This window comes from Chenopodium album, chromosome 14 (genome assembly GCF_948465745.1).
Source record: "Chenopodium album chromosome 14, dcCheAlbu1.1, whole genome shotgun sequence".
Lineage (NCBI taxonomy): Eukaryota > Viridiplantae > Streptophyta > Magnoliopsida > Caryophyllales > Amaranthaceae > Chenopodium > Chenopodium album.
Window position 1 is genome coordinate 50,248,204 of NC_137847.1, and position 19,731 is coordinate 50,267,934.

The window sequence follows — 19,731 nt, forward strand, 5'->3', positions numbered from 1 at the left end:
TCAAAGTTGTTACATTGAACAAGACAAGCTAACAATAAGCTATAGCTAGTAAAATTTGCCCAAATTTGTATTAACAGACATGGTCTAGATGTGATTCATGTAAGTTGAACCGACTAAAGAACCATTTAAACGCGACACAAAAATAGTTTAACATGACAAAAAATTGCCACAAAACAAGACAATTCATGAGTCAGCTCACTTTTTGACCATTTACAAGAAAAAGTACTTCATAGGTCGTATAGAGGTCAACTGGTCTGAGATTCCTTTACCCTTCCCCCAAATTTCAAAGAGTCTAACTAGTTAATTTAGATCAGATTAGTGTGGCACACGTTCTAACCAAATAGAGTCTTTCTCCTTAACTTTTTTAAAAAATAAAAAAAGTTGTAAAAATTAGTGGTCTGAGGTCTATTGGTGCAACACAACCTGTATGCGAGTCGAGTCGAGCTGTGCATGAACTAAAACTAAATTTGCGAAAAGTTGGTTTATTGGCTTGTTTCGGACACACGAGGTCCATTGACATATACAAGTAGTATGTGAATTTGTACGGGCCCGGCTTGTGCTAAGCTGCTAACTCTAGTTTCTCATATTTCATCTGACTGCCCAACAAAAGATGAAAGACTAGATACTAGTGACTCAAGCTTCCTAGAAAAGGAAAAAACTGAGTGAAGTTGGCAGCACTAATACTCTGTGCTTCAATGGCGGAAGAGCAGCCGCAGCATGAAGATGAACAAGAACAACCCTTTGAAGAAAACGATGAAACCATTGATAATCAAAGTGAAGTTTATTCATGGCCAGAAATTAGGTTCGACATTCAACCTCACAGAAACTACCATTTTCATCGCCAATTTCGCTCTCCTTCTAACCCTAACAACTTCCTCAAATCCGCCAAATGGTACTCTTTCTCTCTCCTCCTCTTCATTTCTGATTTTCATCTACAATTTTATTCAATTTTTTTTTAATTTAATTTTACTGTTGGATTTTGTGCAGGTCGCCTGATGGTTCATGCTTCCTTACCAGTTCTGATGATAATACTCTTCGCCTCTTCTCATTGTCAGTATTTCTCTCTCTTTTATTTTAATTTCTAGGTTTGCAATTTGAATGTCTGCTCAAGTTTTGAACTTTTTTTTATGCATTCGATTATAAAACTAAGTAATACTTATGGCCCGTTTGATAGGCGGTAATAAACGATGGTTATGGTAATGAATTTATTTGTAACAAAGTTTCGAGCCAATATCGATTGTAACGAAACTCCATCCAAAGAGCATTATAACTGTGGTAATGTTGTTTTGTGAGTGGTTTAGTGATATATTTGTAAGTGGACAGACATTACCATGGACATTAGCCTGAGCAGTTGCTTCCAAAATGTAAATTCATTAGTGTTTATCGAATGAGCCTTTACGGTCTTTAATATTTGTATGTTATGGTTCTTTCACACGAGGACAGTCCCTTGATACAATTATTTGAGTTTATTGATTTGCTCGTACTGTCTGATTTTCCGTAGTACATTGTGCCAACATCAATAGGTAGCCGTCTAAGTTGTATTGAAATTGAGATGCCTTGGAGTGTGGGTAAAGATTAAACTGAAGTGGGAGAATGGAGAAAGCTATAGAGAGATGAAGGGAACTTATGTATCATTTTTTGTTAGATGTTAGTAAGTAATAGTCCGCTAAATAGCTAAACTCTATAAATTAATGTAAGAAATTTATGGAACTGAAATTCGAACTAAGTTTTATACTTTGTATATCAGAACTACTCTTCTAACCTTGACATCATTGTTTTTATTCTATGTTATTACTCAAAAATTCACCTCAAAATTTAGTGAATGTATTTGTATATAACTCTAACACAAAGACAAAAAAAATTCACTTCTTAGTAGCTAGCACAAAGCACTCTAGCAGTAGGTGATTGTGATTTGCTGTTCTCATACTCTCCTTCTGCTCATTATATACTTTAGCGAGATAATTTTGATTACAGTTAACTTGTTTCTTTTTATGCAGGCCTGATAATGAAAGTGATTACCCGAATGGATCTTTTTCCTCTGATCCCGATGAAGGTGAGAATTTACTTTGCAAAACTATTAATGATTTTGAAATCCCTTTTCTTACTGACATCTATTCTGCCTAAATCTGGAGAAAATGAAAAGTACTAATTTCTGCCTTACTATCTTTGAGTCAGTTGCTTAAAGTACCAGTGTGTATATGATCTGCACATAATTTGAATGCTGATGCCTGATGACATGACCTGCCTTGTGAACCTGTTCTAATTCATGTATACATGAACATAAAATTTTTGCTTTATTGCAAATAGAATTGACCAAGCTGCATGTATTTCTCTTTCTTAATTAATGTGGGGCTATACCTAACAAAGAAGAGTTAGTTTTAAGAAAAAAAACTCCATAAAATGCTTTCTATGTTTCAACTTTTTGTGGTGAATTATTCTGCTATCATCTCAAGCATACTGTAACCCCCCCCCCCCCCCCCCCCTCTCTTCCCTCCTCGGAATATGGAGGCATAGCTTTCTGAAGTTTATTGTCTGGCTGCAGATTCATATGCTGCCAACCTTGTCATAAATGAGGGGGAGTCTGTGTATGACTATTGTTGGTACCCTCACATGTCAGCTTCAGGTATGTGACTACAGGCTCTTAACCTCCTTTTGTTCATGTATATTTAAGTCATACTCCATAATGGAAGATTTTACATGTTCAGTGAATCAGTGATGTTTATGTATAGCATCTCTGGTTTAGTGTGCCTTTATTGCAGTTCCTTTCATGAGGCTCCTGCTTAAAGCAATAACAGTTTAATCTTACATCAGTGAGTGCAGAGATGCTATCTCCATTAGACCCTTGAATATTGATGTATAATATCATTGCCCTTGTTTTTTTATCTCCAGATACGACTAGCTGTGTTTTTGCTACAACTACTCGTGACCACCCTATTCATCTTTGGGATTCAACTACCGGTGAGGTGCTGTGCCTTTATTGTAAATCTTCTGCTTAAGAGTCTGCTGTAGATTTCAATTGCCAATGTTCTCACGATCATCTTATTGCCTTAACATCTTTCAAATAATTGCTCAAAGTCTATAATGCTTTCTTCTTTGACTTTTTTAAAAGCTATCTTATTTGTTTTTATTCTTTGTATTTACCATATATCAAGCCTAAAACTCTTGGCTTTTGTCTTCCTCTTTTTAGTACATAACTATTTTTCTAATTATGAATTTGTTTTGCAGCTACGCTGTACATATCGAGCTTTTGATGCTATGGATGAGATTACTGCTGCCTTTTCGATTGCTTTCAACCCTACTGGAACCAAGTATATGACATGAGTTGCTTGAAGGATTCTTTGTTCTCTTGCTTTTCTAGTGTTCACTTTGTATTTGTATGTTGTCAAGTTCAAGCATTGAAGTTCTGCCACCAAATTTTAGGAACTGCACCTAAGTTATGTTGTTTGCATTATTTGGCAATGATTAAGTGATTTATCTCATTCTTGTCTTTTTCCTTGTTTCTCAATTCCCTAGGATATTTGCTGGGTACAATAAAACACTGAGGGTATTTGATGTGCATCGCCCCGGTAAAGATTTCAAACAACATTCAACTCTTCAAGGATCCAAAGAAGGGCAGTCTGGTACAGCGTTCTGCCTTTTCAGATACTAGTACAACTTATGCAAATGCTTTGGATTGTTGTTGAAGAATTTTAACCTTAATTGTTCATTTAAGGCTTGATAAAAGAGTCTTGATGGTTGATAAGAATTAACATTTAAGGTCTTAGGAAAGGGGCGAAAGAGTAGACTGCAAATATCTAGGCATGAAAATTAGACAAAGATCTCTCAATTATGCAATTCAAAGCATCTAATTACATGTTCAATTATGTTGACTTCCTAATGCTGTATATTCATGCCCCCTCCCCCTCTGCGGCTCTGCGGGCATATTCTGATACGTGTGAGGTGTTGGTTGTACTTGTTCACTTGTTCAGTGATACACTATGCTGGCACCATAATGCTTTTATGTCACACGGATCTGTGCTCTCCTAAATTTCACGCAAACCTATCACACTGGTGTATAGTGCAGTTCACGGCATTAAGATGTTCAGACCTACTCTGTATCGTCTTTGGAGTGAGTCACTTATGGTATTCTGACTTGAGAATAATGTGTCCACAGCTCCGCACATGCATACAAAAACATAGAGAATAAAAGGAGATGGGAATTTGTTTCTCTCAGAAATTTCCTCTGCCATATCCAATTCAAGCTAGTTTCCTAGAAATATCATTTGTTTATATACTTGTAGGTCTTTGTTAGGTTACTCGTAATTGGGTAGGTGTCATTTTTCCGACAGTTATTATATGAAAATTTTTTACTCTCTCTCTCTCTCTCTCTCTCTCCCTCCACGCGCCCGATTGCGCATACACACACACACACACACTTGTTTTCCCTTATCTAGATGGGAACATCATTTAGGGTATTGGGATAACAATTGTGTTAGGATTCAACCTCCTTTCCATGTTTTTGACGTTTTCCTAGACTTTTCTAGGCTTTAGATTTCATAAACATTCTGTCAATCCAGTGTTAAACAATGTAAATCCAAAAAGAAGCTCTTTTAGGGAGCAAGTGATTATTAAAAATACAGAAGTTTCCTAGCAACTGATGTCTTGCTTTAATGCTTGTGTGTTATTAGACTTCTAAAGATATTGTGTTGTCACATGCAATTTAGTGTGCCTAACTCACTAGAAACTATAAGGAATTCATGGTTTGATCTTGTTTGTGCCCCCCTCGACTAGCTCGGCTGTCACAAATCCCAGTCACCTGTACTCCGTCACCAAAAAAAATAGGAATGCCCCTTTAGGTTTAGATCCAGACTCTAGCTTGTGTTGCTTTGCGCTCACAAGCCCATTTCCCAAAAGGCTTGCGCCCTTGTTCACAGAAGACAAGAGCGCGCTGTAAGATCCGGTGTCAAAAACTTAGCCTGTGATTGTATGTTTATAATTATGCTTTTGTTAGGAATATGTGTTTCTCAAGGAATGTCGGTTAGTGAAGTGAATATTAGCGTTGTAAACCCTCCAATCTCTAATGGCTGGCATAATCAAGGAAGTAGTAACTTAATCACTTTTAACGAATATCTATTTATCTTCTTTCATGTTGTACTTCAGATTATTATTAATAAAAATTCTGAATATATTTTCAGATTTCCACAATGGGAAAAATTCAGCTGATAGAGGGCGGAGAGGGTAGCATTTAAAGAATAGGCCAAATTAGAATTTTATTTTATCTTTCTTTCTAATTGTTATTCTTTTGGTCAGTTACCTGATTTCATTAGGTTACCTACTGTTGTTTGCCATGTGTAGGTATCATATCTGCAATTGCGTTTTCTCCTGCAAACTCTGGTATGTTTGCTACTGGTTCTTATGACCAGACTACTGCCATATATTGTGAAGACAATATGGAACTCTTGTATGTTTTACATGGCCAAGAAGGCGGGATTACACATGTTAGTTTTCTGTTAACTGCTCAGCTGTTTGGGTTTTGATTCTTGTGGTGATTACTGATTTATCACTTGGCAATTTATTTTTGTACAATTTTAATATTATGCAGTTACAGTTCTCAAAGGATGGCAACTATTTATATACAGGTGCTCGTAAGGTGAGGCTTTTCCTTCAGTCTGTAGATATATGGGCATACAAAAAGTAGTGGTTATTAATAACCCTTTGGAGGATGTTTGAGCAATATATTCATCTCTTGTATAGGTCCTTTTGTCTTAGTTCTTTTGTTAGAATGCTGAATAAGTATTCAATGGAACTTTAGTGTCTTCAGATTTGCTAGGTGCAACTTTTAGTACAAACAGATATCTGAAATCGTGCTTCTAAGCCAGATCTTGTTATTCTGATGCATAGGTTTCTAGTATAAGAAGGTGATTATAATAAATAATAATTGTCATAAAATTTCTAGATCGTCATGTAGGTTGATATCTCGGTTTGGACGTTGGAGTATGTCTGATTCTCTGAACATTGCTTTTAGCTTTTTATCCCTTGACGAGGCGAGTTCAGTCAGATATACGCACCCTTAATTTCTGAGAAAGTGAATGTGACTATGTGGGGCAGGGCAATCTTATTAGCCAGATGATGATTTTGTTAACCTCTTTCCCTTTTGACACTCATATAATTTTGTGTCCATTCTAAAACCTTTCTTGGGTGCATTGGTTGAGTAGGTGCTTTTATGGTGTTATAGTTCTTGCTTAGGTCTTATATCTTTTTACTTATTTTTTGATAGTCTAAAATTTTCTTTTTTATTCAATAGTCTCTGCAAATATTGACTTCAGTGTTAATTAGGTTTTTGTTGAGATACTACCAGCACTAGTAATTATGAGGATGCTTCTGTTGGTAGATCTTTAGATGCTTGAAAGATCTGGATTTAGCATTTTACCCTTCTGCTCTTACAAATGGTTTTCGAAGTACCAAATCTATGATGCCTCTTTGAAGCACATTACTTTTGTGGCTAGGGAACAGAGAAGGGAGAACAATGAAGGAATTCTGATTCAAAACTATACTTTGTAATAGGATTGCAAAAGTGGCTTTGTTTATTAAAAAAAAGCAGTTTTATTTATTTATTTTATAATGTTGATTGTGTTGCGTAAATTATTCACTTGTGATATTAGTAATATAAGGTCTCTTGTATTGCTTGGTTTCAGATTACCTGTTAGTTTGTATATCCCTCTTGGTATAATATTCCGGATCAGTTGAATTTTAGAGGTTAATAATAAAAAGCTGCAAAATTACTGAAGCAAATGTGTTTTTTTTTTATTCTTTGAAGGATCCCTATATAATGTGCTGGGATGTGCGTAATACTGTGGAGGTTGTGTACAAGTAAGCAGTATTCTTCTCTCCTTGGTTAATATTTCTATTGAATATAAGGCTGGGTGCTATATAATGCTATGGCTATCAATTATAAATCAAATTGTTATTATTTATTACAATATTGGCACTGGACTATATTACTACTGTATGAGGTGTCACAGGCAGCCTGCAGACATACTTGTGCTGTTATTCCCCATATATGTGGACGATTGTTATTTTTAAATTTTTCAAAATTTATGGTTTTGATTATCTGATGAATAATAGCTGTTACCATAGATGTAAAGAGTTTGTGGTTAAAGCATGCAGGGTCTAATTTTCCAAAATTTTTTGCCTAAATTAGTTTTTTCTTTCTCCGATTTCTTCAAATGGATGGTTTTGAGGTGCTACACTGGTGATATTCTGTATATGCTTCGCTAGATAATCAGTCGTATACAATGAACTAAGCTTCAGGGTTGCTCTCTGTAGATTATATAGATCAACAGAACATACTAACCAGCGGATATCATTTGACATTGAGCCCATCGGTCGACATCTTGGAACAGGTGGACAGGTATGTTATTAATTCTACATTAATCTTAAGATAACTAGTAAGTGATCACAAAATCCATTATATCTTATTTGTATCTCATTCCTTTTGCTAGGATGGTTTGGTGCACATTTATGATCTGCAGACTGGGCAGTGGGCATCCAGTTTTGCAGCTGCATCAGGTATTCATTGCACTGTTCAGCATTTACGAAGTATATTGCAAGAATAACAGGATAGCTTATGTTGTTTATATTGGATGTCAAAGTAATTTTTTTTTTTAACTATCATGCTCTTCTGTAGATACTGTGAATGGATTTTCCTTCCATCCATTCCTTCCAATGGCCGTCACTTCATCTGGACATCGAAGGTTTGGGTTTCCTGATGATGCTGATGATGCAGAAGTTGTCACCACAAACAGTAACTCTTCAAACCCTGTTGCTGTTGATGCACTTAATTTCCTTTTGCTGTAGTCTAAAAATTAACTAAACCTTCATATTACATCTGGACTCTCCATGCTTAATTGCTTATGTACTCTATAGACATTGGTGCTGTCTGACCTGTCTAAAGAACTATTAGGGGCACTAGGTGATTTCCCTCGAGTAAGATAGGTTGAAGATGATAAAGTGTGCTAGACATAGAATAACAAAGCGATCATATGTAAACAAATATTTTAATGTAAAATGTTTTGGATTAGTAATCTCAAATACTAAACTTTTATAACTGGTATTATATGAAAATCAAAATATAAAAGGACAAAGTTGTCTGGTGACGAGCATAAGTCAAATTATTGTGATTTTAAGAAAGTGGAGATAGTAGCTACTATTAAGCCTTTTGGCGTTAAATATTAAAGGAGCTTATCCTAGACATTAAGGCCTTCTTATCTGTCTGAGAGAGTGGTTTGGAAACCTCATAGTGATCTGTTCATACAAGTGCATTCTTTATGAAACCAAAAAACAAGTGACTTCTTAAAAGAATTGAAGTTTAGACTTCAGAGTTTTTTATGTTTCAGATAATAATTATGAATAATGAGGTGCTTAGAGTTAGGGCGTAATTTTTATTTTATTAACTGAATTTTGTTAGTAGAAACTTATTGTAAATCATATGAATTAATGTGTGCATCTTTTTTGTTGAGGCTTACAAATGAATTTTTTTTACTTGGCAAATCCATATCTACGTAACTTATTGTCTCCTTCACCTGTTCATTTAGGTAATGAGAATTGTGCTTCTGTCTGGGGGTTCTCTTATACTTCGGCGGCAGAAAACATGATGAGCATCGACAATGGAGATTCGGATCCAAAGTTGGAAGATGAAAAGTTGTAGAGGAGCTTAGGTGACTCTACACTGTCAATTTCTGAGAGGCATGAAAAGTGTTCAGGTTCTGCAATTTCGTTGAACAATCTAGACTTCAATTTCGTGTAAGTTGAGCACTATCATTAGCCTATTGTAGCTTGTGATTATGTAGCATTTAGACTGTACAAGTTGGCTTGGTGCCATATCCTATATTTCTTGCGTGCTAGATAGCTAACTTAGATCATTGCCAGGAATGAGCCATGTCAGGCTTATGGGTTTTCAACTTTGAAGTACAGTTGGTTTAATCAAATTTTACCAAGTTATAGGTTTCTTATTGTTTCGAACTGAAAAGTATATAGATTATCTAGTCTTCCCCTTTTGAATCGATGACCTATGTGCAAGGTGACCTATATGGACGCATCATGAAATGTTGGTATAAGTTAATGATATTCATGTGTTTCGCAGTACTAGTTCATTCTGAATAAAACCCTTGTTAGTGCACTCAAGATTCAAAAACATCCCCTCTTACAAACGTGAGAGCACACATTAATTCATAATACCTAAACCGGCGTTGTTGAGGCCTTAACCCTACCTAACCTTAACTCTCGTCAGTGACTAAGCTATAGGACTTAACCATGGAAGATTGGAAGGGTTTGGCATGAATTTAATCCTAAGTTTGAACTTGCATTCAGCCGCCCTTTTGATGCAAGCTAAGCAGTGAAGGTTCAAACACTGGTTACCTCAAGACAATTCTCTATAGTTGCATCAATAAGTCACTAAAAATCTACCAACACACCATGACATTTTCTCGATACAATCCTAAGGGACAATTGAAAAGCACATCAGTGATATTTGACATGTTTACAATCCTAAGTATTATTTGACATGTTTATAAATGTAATACAAAGCAAAGTACTCCATATTATTCAAAAGTCTAACCCAAAATAAGAAGGAAAAATATTACTCCGTAATATTGATGGAAAATTATGTTAATAGTTAAGTTTTGGTTGGACTCTTTCATGTGATCGATATATTAATATTTTTGACTAAAAATATCCTTACCAAAACTTAACTATCAACATAATTTTCCATCAATCATAGCTAAAGCAAATAATTTTGAAAAATATCATCATGATATGGTGCTCACTTTTCAATAACTATTGCTATTGTAATACTCCCTTTATTCTATATTGATCTTTTCACTTTGACCAATATTTTCTCACAAAAAGATTCTAAGTAGAAAGATCAATATAAAACGGAGGAAATAATTTTTTAAATGATTCTATGACGTCGACTTAATTGCGTGTCATTCTTACATTACATTGTAATCTTTTAGCATAATTACATGATAATTTTCAATAATATTGCCATTGTAATTAAATTTAGAGGATTTTATGACCTCAACTTGATCAATTTAACGTCACATGTAATCTTTTTGGCATAATTACACGATCATTTTTCAATTATTACAGCTATTGAAATCACCTTTAAAGAATTTTATGATATTTAATGACGCAATGCCTTACGCACGTCATACTATGTAATCTTTTTTGGTATAATTACACGATCATTTTTCAAGTATTACAGCTATTGAAATCACCTTTAAAAGATTTTATGATGTTTAATGACGCAATGCCTTACGTCAAACTTAAAACCTATAGCTCTTTCACGGGGCTATTTAAGTCGCCTTCTTTTCCAAAAATCATTAAATCTTTCATCTCTTGGAAATTAAAAAGCATTCTAAAAAACCTTAGCATTTGCCTTAAGGCATCAATTCTTAGCAACTTGTTAGTTTGGTGGCTGAAGTGCGTAGAAAAGCTGGTTTCAAGTAGAGCTATTCTCCTCAATTAGATAAGTTCTTTTTATTTATTTGTCTATCAAATGTTTTAGTACTTGTGATATCTATAACATGTAAAACCTAAAAATTACATGTATTTTGTTGACTCGATCTGAAAATTTGATCAAAACTTAGGTTTGGAAATTTCAATCTTTTTAAGCAAATGCATTGACATAAATGACTTATTTGATTAAATTTATTGGGTTAAAATTGTCATTCCTTAACTCGTTTTCAATTAAAAATCCCAAATAAAGTACTGAAAATGTGAAATTAGTGTTAACTTTTAAGAAATAATAAAGGTCAACTACAACTCAAAATTTGAATTTCGTTTGTAAATTGTTTAATAACAATAAAAATAAAATTTGGCCAAAGTTGAGTTTTTCACCCCCATAAATTATGGGATGGGTTAGATTTGATTAAAAATTCTCCATCATATATTCAACCTAAAAATAAATCTGACCCAACCTAATGGTAACATCAACCCTATGTTGATTACTCCTGCCATGACCATTTTTTTAAAAAAAAAAATAGTGCACTAGTTGTTTGATTTAGTTAGATTTTGATGAAAAAAAAAAACTCCTTTAAAATTTTTAAAAAGGACTAGAATAATTTGTGTCCCTTATTTGTTGATAATTTGATGTTAGTTTATTGATGAGGTTAATTTGATTCTAGTATAAGTTTCTAACAAAAGTTTCAAAATTTTCAAGTTATGTAATGAACATATATTTTCAAGTCCAAAAATATCATACATACTTCGTCCCTTTTTATTAATCATAACATCAATTTTAATTATCAATTAATACATTAATTAACATATGGAGTGTTTTTTTTTTCACCTCATACTCTGTACTTCGTCTATTTTTCGATAAATATAAAATTAAAATAGATAAGACATTTTTTTACAATATTACATTAATTTATTAATGAATGAGGAAATTTAGTGATATAAATGATTATTTATTTTTATTTCTACGGAAATAATTGATTCATTTCAATGAAATTAAATAAAATTAATTACTTCCTTTATAAAATTTTTTTTTTAATTAATAAATCATAATAAAGATACAAAAATTAAGAAAATAAATCATATTAAATTAAAATAATACGATTTATTTCCTTGTTTTTTATATCTTTATTATGATAATTTTAACTACTCCGTCCTTTTTTGTTTTTTCCAATTTTCATTTTAGATTGTTCTTTTATGATTCACCCACTTTGCTTTATTCTACATAATAATCCTTTTTTTTTTATTCTATCTTACTTTATTCACCTTATTCCTATACAAACCTCATATTTTTTACATTTTTTCTTTTACTTCATTTTACACTCGCTCACATATTCTTCAATATTTTTATATTTATTACAAATTTAAGTTACCTTTAGCAAACTTTTGAAAAATTATCTAGTGAAGCCTATGGTAATTAAAAAATTAGAACTTATTTTAAATTCAAATTTCCAATTTTCAAGTTAGTCTTTGCCATATCACACACACATAAGTAGATGAAAAATCATAAACGTATCATGTCTTGTAGATTGTACAACAAATGTGATGTTTACACTTCGAAATTAAGGTACCACCTTTATACACTTTATCATTTTAGCTAGCTCACACATAATGTTAATCAATGTGTTAGCTAGCTTAACCGGTAAAGTCTATGGAAGATTGGATCTTGAATTTTGATATATGAAGCAATAAGATTATTTATTTTATTTTTTTTAATTTTATTTATTCTTTAGCAAACTTCCACCATTATTAGTATTATTTTTATAATTAGTATTAGTAGTGGTACCACTACTACGACTACTATCTATTACTAACATTGGTCGTGTTCCTAAAATTATTTATATTCATATCATCTACGGAATACTTCGTAATAAGTATCTATCCAACTTCTCTTTGAAGGTATAGTCAGTGTGTGTTTGTTCTATTCATCTGATTTTTACTTATTTAAATTTATCAAACCTTATTATTTATTTTACTTATATTTTAACTTAGGGAATTAATTACTCTTATCAAAACTTATATTTTCTGAACTTCTTATCTGAATTTATGAGTCCTGAAATGAGTGAAAATAAGTTAAATATTATTATTGTTAATATTATTACCATCATTATCGTTATCATATCATCATCATCTTCATCATCCTTATTATTATTGTTGTCGTTATTATTATCAATATCATCATAATCAATTCTTGTATGGTAGAAAATGATTATTACCGTTGATAGAAACTCTCAGATGATCAATGAAAAGCTGGAGCAAATCAAGGATAGTTTTCTCCCTTATTAGAAGATTTCAATAGTTTTGATTACATGTTTATAAAGTGGAAGAAGTTTACATATCATCATTAAAAAAATAAAAAATCATCTTTTAAAATTTGTCTTCTTTATATTAGCTCTCTATTCATCAATGGAGAGTAATTCAAGTGTAGATGAAGATAATCCACAACAAAAAAAGCTCAAACTTTTATGTGATCTTATAGATCATACCCAAAACCCTTCACCCCTTATTATTACACTTAATGATGATGTTATTGAGCACATCATTTCTTTATTACCCATCAAATTGGCAAGCCAATCATCAATCCTCTCTAAGAGGTTTGAAAAGTCATGGCAACATTCCATATACTTGTGTTTTAATTTTCTATTTTCAAAAAAATACTCTCAATCAGAAATTGCTGACATAGTCCATCGTGTCATTATAGGTCATTCTAATAAGAAAATTGAAACATTTCAATTATGTCTTGATTCAAACCGTCTTGAGGATTTGATTCATATATGGCTAAGGATAGTTCTCTTAAAAAATCCTAGTGTTGTAGACTTGGATTTTTTAATGGGAAGGCCTTACGCGGGTCCCTTTGTTGTTCCTTTCCAACATTTTGATATTGAGTCCATACAACACCTAAGGTTTGCATATTGTGTGCTAAATTTTCCGACTGATAAGTTTAAAAATCTACATTTTTTGCGCACTCTGGTTCTTAAGCATGTCAATGTAAAACCGTCTTTTCTCAAAACCGTAGTTGATAACATCCCACTCCTAGAGTCCATGGACATAGTAAAATGTTATGGTCTTCGTCACTTTAAGATCTTTGCAAGTGCCTTAAAATTTTTCAAGGTATTGAAAATTGCTGATTGTTATCGACTCGACTCAGCCTTTGTCGATGCTCCAACTCTGAGAGTTTTTCACTTCATTGGAAAACCTCGAAACTTAGATTTTAATGATAGAATGTATGAACTACAAGATGTAATGTTCAATTTTGCAATCGTCCCATATGCTGTTCCAAAGAATAGAATGGAGAAACTAATGCCGTTCGTCTCACATGTTAGAGTTCTCACTATTTCTAGCACCTTGCTTGAGGTACACAACCTTCAATTTTTTTTTTTTAAATGAAAATTCGCAATCCTTAAAATGATTACCACTATATTTGATTTTCATTGGCCGATTTTTTATTTTTATTTTTTTTGTTGGTCAAACTTATTAAAAATGATTTTCTTATAAAAAAAAATCATTTTTTTTCAAAAATTAATTTTCTAAATTTTCAAAGAATTTTTTTAATTAATTTCCCAAAAAGATGATATTAAAAAAGAAAAATTAATTTTTAACAAGTTTGACTAACAAAAAAATAAATAAAATAAAAAACAGGCCAATGAAAATTAAGTATAGTGGTAGTCATTTTAAGGATGATTACAGTAGAAACATCATAACCGAATTTATCTTATAAAGTCAAACCCTTTAACTTGAACTTTTGCAAGGGGATCTCATTAACAAGTGTTTTTTTTCTTCTATAAAGATCTTATATATTTGTGAAACCTATAAAGTTTGAATATATACTATCGAATTTGTTTAATGGTGAATTCTTGTGTGATGCTAGGATCTTTGCTCAACTTTAGAACAAGGAAAGATTAAAGGACCAAAACCTTATCTTTGGTATCTAAAGGAGGTTCAATTGCTTATGGAGACCTCAAGCTTTCTCAACCCATATGATATTATCAATTTTCTTGATAAATGCCCGGTTCTTGAGAGGTTTTTCTTTGATGTGAGTATCTCTTAATTAATCAAAAATAAAATTTTCTTTGTTGAATTATTAGTTTAATTAATTTGTTGATTGATAAACTAATATTTTAATTAATTAGAAGAAAATTGTCAAAGAAAACAAGGGAATGCATGTTGAGTTATTGGTTTAATTTAAAGCCATATATTTCATTTCATTCAATTTCCATAATATATTTACTCATACTTAATTGAAATTCAAAATAATTAATATCTCTTTAATTGAACAGATGCAAAGTTTTTCTTTTGATGGAACTTGCCAATTATGGTTGTTGAATGATAAAGAAAAATTTGAGCAATATGAAAAGCAACTACCATTCCTCAAATTGGTCAAGGTCTCCAACTTCAAGTTTAGTGAAATTGAGAAACAATTGCTAAGGTTCTTCTTAGAGAAGGCGGTGAATTTGGAAACCCTTGCTATATTTGGCATGAAGAAGTACCGCTTCACCAGGAAGAATGCGCCTACCATTGTCAATCTGGTTAACCTCTTGGACTCTTGGAAAACATCTCCTACAGCTAAGGTGAATGTTTATAGGTATCGTCACAAAGAAGATGGTGAAATTCTTCCTGCACATCAAGATTTCATTAAGTACTATCCTTATTATTAGACCTATTTTAAGGGACTAGTACTATTGTTATTGTTGGTGTTGTTCCTTTTATTTGTATTGTTTTTTCTTTTGAGTCGTGATTTGTATTGATCACTGACTTTATTAAGGTGTTTTAGTTTAAGTTTATGTTTGTTTTGATTGTCAAATTTGAATGTAAGACATGAATTTGAAGTTTTTTTTGGTTAATGAAAATGGTTGTGTTTTGTTTGTCAAATAAGCTATGTATTATTTTTTTTTTTTTTTTCTCTTTAAGGAAAGATACATGAAAGGAGATTAGGATTGTCTTCTCACATGACCATGTCTTAATCTATCAAGGTGTAAAAAATAAGAAAATTTACTATCCATAAACAAGTTAATTATCCTGATGGGTCGGGGTAGAATAGCCGAGAAGGCAAACAAAATCTGTTGTCTATTTGCCTTCCCGATAAATATGCTATGACTTAAAAGCCGTAAAGGAGTCCAAAATAGACTTTATATCCGCCATGGGAAGATGTAGCTTCCACGGACAATTAAAATGACACTGTAAAATATTTATTACAGTGAGATTATCGCCTTCAATATAAACATCTGAAAATTAATCTACTAAGGCCCCATTCACTTCATTTTATTTTTGCTTAACTTAATTATTTTTACTGAACTAAAATTAATTTTGCTAGAACTGAAATTATTTTTGCTGAACTGAAATTAGTTTTACTGATTCTCTATTATATTTCTTCTTTAGAGTTACTTATTTTTGCTGAACTGAAATTATTTTTACTAAACTGAAACTAAGGCCCTGTTCACTTCACCTTAAAAAAAATATTCAGTAAAATTAATTTCAGTTCAGTAAAAATCAGTAAACTTAAAGAAGAAATATAATAGAAAATCAGTAAAAATAATTTCAGTTCAGCAAAAATAATTTCAGTTCAGTAAAATTAATTTCAGTTCAATAAAAATAATTTCAGTTCAGCAAAAATAATTTCAGTTCAGTTAAAATAATTTCAGTTCAGCAAAATAAGGTGAAGTGAACGGGGCCTAATTTTACTAAGTGAACTTATTTTTGCTTAACTGAAATTATTTTTACTGATCATAAATTATTTTTATAGAATATTATTTTTTAAGGTGAATTGAACAAGGCCAAGTATCCTGTTATTAATTAATATTTGTTGTTGTTTCATATAATATCATGATATGATTTCCATTATTCAATTTTGGTTTGATTTTATCTGATCCGATCTGGTATCATGATATGATTCTTATATTCTATTTTGGTCTGATTTTATCTGATTTTATCTTATCTGGTATCATGATATGATAATTATATTCTATTTTGGTTTGATTTTGTCTAATTTGATATCATGATATGATCTATATATACTATTTTGGTTTGATTTTATTGATACAGTATCATAAAAAGATTCATATTTTATTTAAACTTGAATTTATATTATTTGATATGATATCATAATATGATTTATATTCTATTTTGGTTTGATTTTATCTAAGTTGGTATCATGATATGATTATTATTTTCTATTTTGGTTTGATTTTGTCTAATCTGATATCATAGTATGATCTATATTCTATTTTGGTTAGATTATCTATCTGGTATCATGATATGATTCATATTCTATTTTAACTTGATTTTATTGATAGGATCTACATTTTATTTTGGTTTGATTTTATCTGATCTGGTATATCATGATAGGATTATTATTTTCTATTTTGGTTTGATTTTGTCTGATTTGATATCATGATATGATCTATATTTTAATTTGGTTTGATTATGTCCGATATGATATCATGATATATTTTTTATTCTATTTTGGCTAGATTTTATCTGTCTGGTATCATGATATGATTCATATTCTATTTTAACTTGATTTTATTTGATCTAATATCATGACATGATTTATATTCTAATTTGGTTTGATTTTATCTGGTCTGATATCATGATATGATTTATACTATATTTCCATTTGATTTCATTTAATATAATATCATGGTATGATATATGTTCTATTTTGGTTTGATTTTATCTAATTTGATCTCATAATTTTTGTGTCTGATTTAATATGATATAATCAAATTTGTGGGTTTGGGAAGATTTATTATATGTGATTTACTAGTATACGTACCCGGGGCCATCGCTCAGGCCAGGTTCACTGCGTAATATATATCCTTATGTTTTATTAACCTTAATTGATTACTTATGAAATAATATAAACTAAAAATTATTTTCCCATTATCACTAATGTGTAAAGCTATCCACGTTTAATTTGCAACATTTGTTGATCTAAATGTTTATAATCTGATGAGTAATTTATTTTACGGTTTCATTGACATTTCACAAATAATTAAACCTTAAAAAGTCAAGATTATGACCATCAAGTTGAGTTGGTTATATTATACTGATGTTGTTATATACCATAAAAAAATTTGATACAATAAAACACTCTAAATTAGAAAATTAAACATTCCTAAAATCTACAATATATACTTTCTCTATTTTTCTTTTAAAAAGGTGTTCCTTTCAAATGAAACATGTCACATGGCAATCTTCAAAGTATTTTCATAATGACATATGTCACTAGGTTTATGCGCCACGTAAGCTTGCCAGTTCATTCAACAAAATAAATTATGCTTTAAGTGAGAATCGAACCTAGAACCTCCAAAATACATAGGTCATTCAATTACCATCTCAACCAACTTTGATTAATGTCTTAAATCCTACATAATTAACATTATATATTTCTTTAATATATTAAGTAAACTAGTGGTTATATTTTTTTTATTTATATTTCACAAGATTAGAAAATAAATACATATGAATTAAAAATAATTAAAAAAAACAATAACACCCGAGACAACGCCCAAACCACACATATACAAATAGTAGAACATAATTATCAAATTAAAGAAGTACAAACTAGCAACGCGGGGCATCGCTCGGGCCACACACTAGTTTAATAATAAAATAGATGTAATTGTTAAAATTCCATGGAATTAAAGATATTTCAATTAGCAAGTTTAGTAATTCATGAGAAAATTAAAGATTAAATATAAAACTTTCAATAAATTGAGCATGCAAAAACTAAGGACACAATAACAAATAAAATAGAGATGAAAGAGTAAGAGGACAAAGAAAGTGTTACTAAAAAGCCTACAATTATTGAAATTAGGAGTTTCAAAGTGTTTAAGCTCATTGAAGGCCACTCGTAATGTCCAACATTGGAGAAAGAGAAGATATGATTCCACTTTATAAAAGGTAGAGGATTACTCTTACTATCACCAATTGGTTTTAGTTTGGATTCTCCTTGGGCCATATATGTGGATCAAACTCTCCTCCTCCTTGTTCAGGTTGTCTAGACCCATTTCGCATTGTCTCAAAATTTAACACAAAGCCAATAAGTCTATTGTGAACCCTGGTCCAACTAGAATAGCTTCTAGCTGGACCACTGGCCCATTTACGCTACAAACTTCATTTCTCGCTACAAACCTAGATAATTGTTCATATTTTTTTTACTAAATGTTCAAAATTTGTGATATTTAGATTTTTTTACGAAATGTTCAAAAGTATAGGCATGGTACATTGCGATTGTTCAGATATTTTTACTAAATGTTCAAAAATTGCGATATTCGGTTTTTTTTACTAAATGTTCAAATTTTGCAATTGTTCGGATTTTTTTTACTAAATGTTCAAAAGTATAGGCGTGGTATATAACGATTGTTCATATATTTTTACTAAGTGTTCAAAATTTGTGATGTACCATAGGCCCAAGCTACAAACTTCATTTCTCGCTAAAAACCTAGGCGATTGTTCAGATTTTTTTATAAAATATTCAAAAGTATAGGGTGGTACATTGCGATTGTTCAAATATTTTTACTAAACGTTCAAAATTTGCGATATTCGGATTTTTTTACTAAATGTTCAAAATTTGCAATTGTTCAGTTTTTTTTTACTAAATGTTCAAAAGTATAGGCGTGGTACATTGCGATTGTTCATATATTTTCACTAAATGTCCAAAATTTGCGATGTTCTGATTTTTTTACTAAATGTTCAAAAGTATATGCATGATCCACCTATTTCTAAATGGACCAGGGTCCATAGAAGAACTTGCGACACAAAGCTATCACTAATTGATTTTAGTTTGGATTTTTCTTAGGCCTTATTTGTGGACCTAACTTTCCTCCATCTTAATTCCCCAAGCCCATTTTGTATTATCTCAAAGTTTAACACAAATTCGCATATAATTATATTTTTAAATACTATGCCACACCATGCATTGCACTCAATATGTACTCCATAACTCATAGAGCATGCAGAGTATATCAATTTAACGTTAATTGCACTTTGCACCGGTTATTTTGACCATAAAGGCACCTAATTAGCATATTGATACCAATTATTTCCTTTGTTAATTACAAGCCTAAAAGTTTTGAATCATAAGTCATGATGAAAATACCATTGCCTTCCCTTCCTACACAATCTTCTTTTGTGTGTTCCCATGCATGTTGACTATGAAGTAGAAGTATAAACTTAACTATTACGAAGTATAAAAATTTTCATGTCTTCCGTGTATATTACACTTTGACCCCA

General features: G+C 31.4%; 2 protein-coding genes across 2 annotated transcripts; both read left to right on the forward strand.

The window, feature by feature from the left end:
- The first annotated feature begins 588 nt into the window (after positions 1-588).
- On the forward strand, positions 589-8,978 carry LOC145579471 (uncharacterized). Its single transcript, XM_081636717.1, has 14 exons — positions 589-892; positions 988-1,050; positions 1,998-2,053; positions 2,543-2,623; positions 2,890-2,963; positions 3,226-3,308; positions 3,514-3,620; positions 5,335-5,477; positions 5,582-5,629; positions 6,797-6,849; positions 7,306-7,390; positions 7,482-7,548; positions 7,667-7,783; positions 8,574-8,978. The coding sequence occupies exons 1-14, from the start codon at positions 696-698 to the stop codon at positions 8,684-8,686; spliced, it is 1,287 nt and encodes a 428-aa protein (XP_081492843.1). The 5' UTR covers positions 589-695; the 3' UTR covers positions 8,687-8,978.
- A 4,551-nt stretch (positions 8,979-13,529) lies between these two features.
- Positions 13,530-15,369, forward strand: LOC145579472 (putative FBD-associated F-box protein At1g61330). The gene is made up of 3 exons (XM_081636718.1): positions 13,530-13,851; positions 14,366-14,530; positions 14,775-15,369. Exons 1-3 carry the CDS (start codon positions 13,540-13,542, stop codon positions 15,150-15,152), a joined length of 855 nt encoding a protein of 284 aa, XP_081492844.1. The 5' UTR covers positions 13,530-13,539; the 3' UTR covers positions 15,153-15,369.
- The last annotated feature ends 4,362 nt before the right edge of the window (positions 15,370-19,731 follow it).